We start from the raw sequence: 7,150 nt of genomic DNA on the forward strand, positions 1-7,150 counted from the left end.
GGTGGCTCAGTGGGTTAAAGCCTCTGCCTTCAGCTCAGGTCATGATCCCAGGGTCTTGGGATCGAGCCCCGCATTGGGCTCTCTGCTCAGCACGGAGCCTGCTTCCTCCTCTCTCTCTGCCTGCTTCTCTGCCTACTTGTGATCTCTGTCTGTCAAATAAATAAATAAAATCTTAAAAAAAAAAAAGAGAGAGAGTCTGTTTAAAAAAAAAAAAAGCCCTGGTTCGGGCAATGGTGCCCTACCTTGAATAGCACTCGACAGTTGGCATCCAGTAGCCACACCAGAGGCTCAAGGCAGGCAAGTTTCACAAGCCCCAGTTTTCAGAAGAGTGGTTGAGGTTGAGGTTGGCTCCAACCCGAGCAGAGATCAGTCTCCCATTTGCTGTTTTCATTCGTTGCACTTTTCAGAACCAAGAGCCGCTGAGAGAGGAAGACTCAGATTTCATCCTGACCGAGGGTGACCTCACCTTGACGTATGGGGACAGCACAGTGACTGCAAATGGCTCCTCGGGCTCCCACACGGCCTCCACGAGCCTCGAGGGCAGTCGGAGAACCAAGAGCAGCTCGGAGGAGGTACTGGATCGAGCTCTGGGAATAGGAGACCAGCCGGTGTCCAGTCGGGGCACGCGCCTAGTGTTCCCCCTGGAGGATAATGCGTGACTGCCCCCCCTACCCCCAGCCTGCAGCGATGGGGCAGCCCACCCGTGCGGTGAGGATGGCTGCAAGCCCAGGCTTGTCTGAGCCAGGGCACTGACTCAGTGGAACTAATGCTTCTGTTTTATTGAGGTCGGAAGCTCTCTTAACATTTAAAATTTAACCCAAGATGCAGACAGTGGGACTTAAGTGTGTCTACATCAAGACAAATCAGACCCATTCCCACTTTCTCACATAGTAGTGTGCTGTTCCGAGTCAAACAAATAGCATGCTTTAACGGTCCAACTCATTCACCTGCAGAATCCAAGCCAAGCGCAGCAGGTGTGGGGAGGCCTCCCAGGAGAGGCTTCAGGTCCATACGCAGCAGCTCAAGCTGAGCTGGCTGCAGGAGTAGCCAGGCAGGGTGAGAGCAGGCTGGAAGAACGGTCCCGAAGGAAGGCCGCTGAGACCGGACCTCCAAAGGTCATGGGAAGCCAGTGGTCAATGGGACAGAGCTCAGGAGGAAGCAGTCGGTGCGGCAGCCCCAGCGCAGACGGCTGCGGGACTGTGAACTCATGTCAGGCTTCTGGACTTTTTGTGCTACCTGGGTTTCCTGTAGACCGAAGATCGGAACTCTATCCGTGAACATTTCAACATGGGGAAAGAATTGGAATTCCTTCTCTGGAAATCTCCAGAAAGAAGTAGCTACTGAAATGTTGAAAACCAAAGGCAAAATTGTGTCGTACTGTTGGGGTTTTGGAATTAATCCGAGGACAGAAGAAACTGTTTAGAGACTGATGAATGAAAATCAGTCACTTCTTCAGGGCCACCACCGAGGTGTCTACTGTGGGGTTTAGGAATAACACCAAAATGTGTGGGATGCTTCTCTCTGGGGACGAGAGAGCAGCAAGAAGCCTAGGAGGCAATAGGCTAGTCTTCAGAGTTGAGGCAGGGGGAACACACTGTGAGAAAAGTTGACCATAAAAGACAAGATGCTGTTCTAAAGACAGAGTAGAAGTCCAAACTTTGAGCTACTAAATGCATGGGATGTCAGTGGCTGGGTGAAGAATGAGACAGGCAAGTCAATGGAAAATTGAGCATCATTCAGTCCAGTGGACACTTAGTCTGCTTTAAGGTTAAGAATCTAGATGTCTTAACACCGAGTGCCATGTAGAGAAGGGTCGTCTTCTTGGTATCTGGGGAGGCTTGTACCAGCTTAATGTGTGAGTATGGTTTGAAATCTAAGTGTTTAGTTTGGGTTCTTTGTGGGTAAGCTATTCTACGTGGTAACTAAAATACTGAAAGAGCTCTTGGAAACCACATTTGAGATTTTCCCTGGGTCTCTATGCTTCAGTGCTGGTCTCTTAGAAAGAAAATCCAGAAAGAAAATCTTAGAAAGAAAATCCAGTCTCTTAAAAAAAATGCTTTCATAAAATGTGGCCATTTTTCTTATTATGGCAGACAAAATGGCAGCCCAGTCAAGTACACCCATAATGAAACCAGCCATTTAATCTTCTTAACTCACATTTTTAATGGTTAATATTTAGATAAGACATTAATGCTTTGCTTTTTGAATTGATAATTTGTGCAAAACAGGCAAAAAATTACTAAGTTGAGCCATATGAAATTGCCAATATTGACCCATTTTTCAAAGTCAGAAGTGGCAGTTTCATATGGTTCGATATAATAGAATTAAATTGTTTTTATTCCCTTCCTTCCTTTCTATGTACCTTACAGTCCATTTTGGTTTTCTCATGGGCCTCCATGGGCTTTGTAAGCTTAAAAAACGAGCTAAACCACCTAACTAATCCTGTAAGGCTCCAAAGTACCCACGCTAGTGAAGGATTTGAGAAAACCTCTGTGTCACAGCCAGAGAAACAGGTTTTTTCCAGAGCCCCTGGAGGTCATCTGTGTTGTGGGGTCAGAGTATAGGGAGCAGCTCCCAGGCTTGGCTTGTGTGCCCAAACCCAGCACAGGTTTTATTCAGTAGTTATCTCAGTAACTACCAGTCATGCCTATAAACTCGGAAGGTGAGGAGGCTTTCCTGTGTGTGTGTTGTTTGTGGAGGTGGAGGGAGAGGCTGGTCCGCTCTTTGGACCAGTCTTTATAAAGCCTTGCTTGCCTCTTAACGTTGCTTACTTATTTCATTTTGGAGGGAAGAAGCTACCAGAAAAACCCTGATAAGGTTCTTGAAAAGAGCCAACCAGGTAGAACCCCTTCTCTGTTCATTCAAGTCAAGGCTTTGCTGTCATTCTGGTTTTCCAGGAAGCTTTCAGCAAATCAATAAGAAATTGCCCTCATAAGGAGGGAAGGTAACCAGAGTTCTCTAGCCTAGTTCTGAGTCAATCCGTAGATTGTTGTGTTTCCCCCAAAAAAGGTCTTATAGTCTTGACTGCAAACGTTTTATTTGGACCTACTATAAGTAAATGGAGATTTGCCAAGATCAAAATTTTGCTAGGGTTGTAGTTATTTGGTTGGATTTTTTATTCAGTGGATTAGAGTAAGTCAATGACCTGTGGCCCTAATTTTTGTTTGCAAGATGTGGAGAATAATCCTGACCTTATCAGGGGTCCCGGGAAAGGAGCCTGTTCATCAAAATGCTTCCACCTTCTAGAAGCTTTATGCTTATGCCGAGAGGAGAAAAGTGGGTGCCACAAAGCCCCAAAACCATCTAGCTCAAGACCGACTCTCTGCTGCCAGCCTGGCATAAATCAGATTGAAACTGCTGAGTGCATCTGGTTTAACCTCTTATAAACATATTTGTTCTGGGTTGGGGGGGGGTGACAATTCCATAGAGCTGGGTGTCCTAGAGCACAGGTTCTCAACCCTGGCTGCACATGCGGAATTATCTGGCTAGTTTTTTTTTTTTTTTTTTTTTTTAAGTATCAGTGCAAGGGCCCTGTGCTCAGAGATTCATAGCCAGCAGGCTTGGAGCAGGGCCTGGCTTCCATGCTTAGTGTAGATCTTCAGGGGTTCTCCTGGGCAGCCAGACTTGGGAGCCTTTTAGTCCAGAACTTGCCGCGGCACCTGTTTGGAACCTTGAAGAATGGTCTAGCAGACTGAGTTTCCTCTTGTTGCTAGTCCTCTGGAACAAACCTAGTGTCGATCAGTTAATACAGCCCAGACAGGTGCGAAGGGATCTCGTGCACATTGTCTGTGCCGAACTCCTGAATGCACTCCGTGAAGCACAACCCTATGTCACCTTTGAACACCTTAGTGCAGGGAAAGGAGTGATGGGGGACTTGAGCAGATGGACTGGGTGGGTGGGTGGTTAAAAACCTGTCGTCTTTGCCCCCTTCCATGGAAAGAAAGGGGTTAGGTCTTCACAGAGTAGCTATCAGGTGTGAAGGCTTTGGAGAAGTCGTCTCTTCAGTATAGCCTGTGATTACTCGGAGTCCCCTTTGCAGTCCAGTCAGCTTGCTTGTCACACCTGGCTTGTCCCCAGGCCCAAATCCCTGCTGGACTCCTCAGCAGAGGCGTGGGCCTGTTTCATGCGCAGAGTGCAGGCCGCGGGGTTGGGGGAAGCTCGGGACTGCTTGGAAGTCACAAGGCCATGGTGTCGGCGGACTCCTGTCCAGGCCGGCAGACAGGCGCTGTGCACTCCAGCGGTGCCTGGTTGTACTTGCTTTGGGGACTAGAGGAGACCTGAACTTTGTCTCCCGGAGAAGGAAATCTGCCCTTGAAATGAGGCTGCCGTGCAGGAGGAGGGCAGATGCGATCACACGGCCTCCGCCCATCCCTGGCGCAGCCAAACCAGCCCCCACACCCTGCAGCCCCAAACCCTCACTGCGACATCAAATGTCTCATCAGGCAAACAGCAAGGAGCTTTCAGGTTGTGCTGTGCTCTGTAGACCAGAGGACATTTGTCCTCTGTGGTTGGGACAAATGAAGTCTCTTTAAAAAATGCAAGAAACGTTCTCTCAGCTGGCTACGAGCATTTCAGTCGAGGGCGATTTCCTTCCAAAGTAGAGGGGCTGTTTCATGACACACACATTCACAACCCCCACCCCCAGTTCTCTCGCTCCTCCTCTGTGTCTGCTGGGGAAATCAAGGTCATATTAAGGTGTCAGATACTTTACTATGAACAGAACAGTTTCCAAATGTAGAAACACCACTGATGCCCTGAGGGGAGACGGACTGGCAGACAGGGCCGCTGAGCGGCTCAACAGAGGGGAGACTCAACCCCTCAGGCCCCGAGCTTGGTACCCATCGTGAGTTCTGAGAGGTGTCTCGGCACGCTGCTTTCCCCATCTGTTGGAAGAGGTCATCCGGAATGAGGGCTTCTGGAAAGCCAGCTTGCTGATTCAATAAGTGCGTGACTTCTCACCCGCGAGGGAAATGGGGAACTTGAGTTTCATGCAGGCCTCTTGATGCTGATTCTGTGGATGAGCTCGTGTAGGAGGGAGTCTGTCACATGCGTTAAAGGGACACTGCTGAGCTCCCGTCCCTTCTGTTGGTCTCTGTTCAAGTGTCAGATGCGGTTCTCTGCTACAGTAGCGCTGAAGGAAATCTAATGGCCAAGAGTTAGAAACAACCCATCCGAATGCTGCTTTCACTCTGGTACCCTGAAGGGCCCTTCCGCCTTTCTAAAACCCAATAAGGACAATATACGGAGGAACACTCCAGAAAGCTTTGCTAGTCTCTAACTAGGAAAAGCAAGTAGGCTCTTTGACAATCTTTTCAAAACCAAACCTAGGAATCAGCCCTTTTATCCCAGTTTCAATGCTCCTAAGTAGGGCTTTTATTTTGTTTTTAAGCTAACAAACATGTCTCGCTGCCCATTGTGAGCAGAACTCGTGAAGAGCAAAACCAAAGTTTTTGATGTTCGTTGTATTTTTGTAAGGCAGGGTAGAGCCAGGGCCCACACGGATCACCCAGGTGGCCAGTTGTCTGCCACATGAGTCTGGGAGAAGAGAAGGCAGACCCGCCTGTCTGGCCAGATTTTGAAAAGCCCTGAAACGCACAGGGAGCCCCTGAGAGAGGCCACCTTCTCTTTAGGACGGCCGCCTTTGAAATAAGGGTTAACGGAATTGCCACAGGTCAGGGTCAGCGGTCGGGGGCCTGTGGATGTGGGAGGAACTCAGACTGAAGGGGCCTTGTACATGGGAAGAGGAACTCTAGCTGTGCTGTTGACAGTGTGGAAAGCAGGTAAGGCCCCAGGGCAACTGGGTGTCTGTCCCACCACTTGGACATCTGGGGGTGGGCTTTGGGGAAGTGGAGGAATGATTTCTGGGTGTGGGGGGTGTTACGTCTGTGGATTTGGAATTTATCCCTGAAATCACTTGTTCAAAGAGCAACTTCTGAGCAGGAGCCCCTCCTCCTAGGTTGTTTTTTGATTTTTTACATAAACTACATCTGGTCCTTCTCACTTAGGAAGTTTCACTCTGTCCCATAAAATGATTACATGGTAAGGCCACCAAGATTCATTTAACAGGTGAAAAGCAATTTTTAAAAATAGGATAGGATGAATTTAACATGGGATATGACCTTCTGGGGAACTTTTTTATAGAGCGCTTACATATGTAGTTGGGGAGAATTTTGTCTTCTGTTTCCATTCACAGTAGCAAACCGGTGGTTTTTATAAAATTAACATTATAGTATGCTATATAAACATGTTATATGAAATAAAAGTATGTTGAACTGTGAAAAAGTAAAGACTTGGAATTATCGGCAACCTTTATGTGCACTAAGGAAAACCCGCAGTTAGGCCCCCAAAGTGCTACCCTTCCCTAGCATTTTACTTTGTTTGCCTTTGTATATATGTTTAGATTGATATTGTAAAGCTAGCTATATGTTTTCCTGCCCTTGACTGACATTTAACACATTTTTCTCAAAGCTTTTTTTTTTTTAAACAAAACTCAAAATAAAAAGATTAACTGGCTGAGCTAATCTTCTTTTGCATTTTAAAAGTATCGTGTGATCCTTAAGTCTGTTTCTTGGCCTCATGGGGGGTGGGGTTCTTTTCTGGGTGGAAGCTATTCCTCTCCAGGTCCCCTAGACCCAGGATTGACAAATTAAGGCTAGCTAGACCCTCTGGACCAAATCGCCCCCCCCCCCCGTTTTTGTAAATAAAGTTTTATTGGAATACACTAGGCTCCTTCATTTGCATAATGTCTGTGACAGCTTTCATGCAGAAAGCTGCATGTGACAGGAGTGAGCAGGGATTTGTGCATTAAGCCTGGACCGTTTACTATCTGACTTCTTACAGCAGAGGATTTTGCCAACCCCTGATTTAGGTGCTTGAAAAAACTTGGGTTTCAAAATAGGGTCTAAAAATCACAGCAGCAGACTTCTGAGATGATTTAAATGTGCCTAAAGAAACGCTTTAAATCTGGTCTGTGTTGGGACTTCTCCTGGGCTACAACAGTCATAAACAGACTCTGAGTGTTGGATAACTGCTACGATCCCAGAACTCAATACAGCTTCCTTGATAGTCTTCATGAATTCCTTTGTATGTAGACTAGCTTTTCCCCGAAACATACAACTGAACTTCATCAAAAAATCCGCATCCTAGCAAA

The 7,150-nt window shown here is 47.2% G+C and overlaps 1 protein-coding gene across 2 annotated transcripts in view; it reads left to right on the plus strand.

Annotated features, from left to right (window-relative positions):
- The window catches only part of SLC9A7 (solute carrier family 9 member A7), a 138,888-nt gene extending 132,375 nt beyond the window's left edge, over positions 1-6,513 (plus strand). For both annotated transcript variants that reach the window (XM_047715005.1, XM_047715006.1), the window contains one exon: positions 408-6,513. In XM_047715005.1, coding sequence (XP_047570961.1) covers positions 408-659 — 252 coding nt within the window. In that variant the 3' untranslated portion in view covers positions 660-6,513. The remainder of the gene's footprint in view (positions 1-407) is intronic.
- The last annotated feature ends 637 nt before the right edge of the window (positions 6,514-7,150 follow it).

The sequence above is a fragment of the Lutra lutra genome, chromosome X (assembly GCF_902655055.1).
Source record: "Lutra lutra chromosome X, mLutLut1.2, whole genome shotgun sequence".
NCBI classification, from domain to species: domain Eukaryota; kingdom Metazoa; phylum Chordata; class Mammalia; order Carnivora; family Mustelidae; genus Lutra; species Lutra lutra.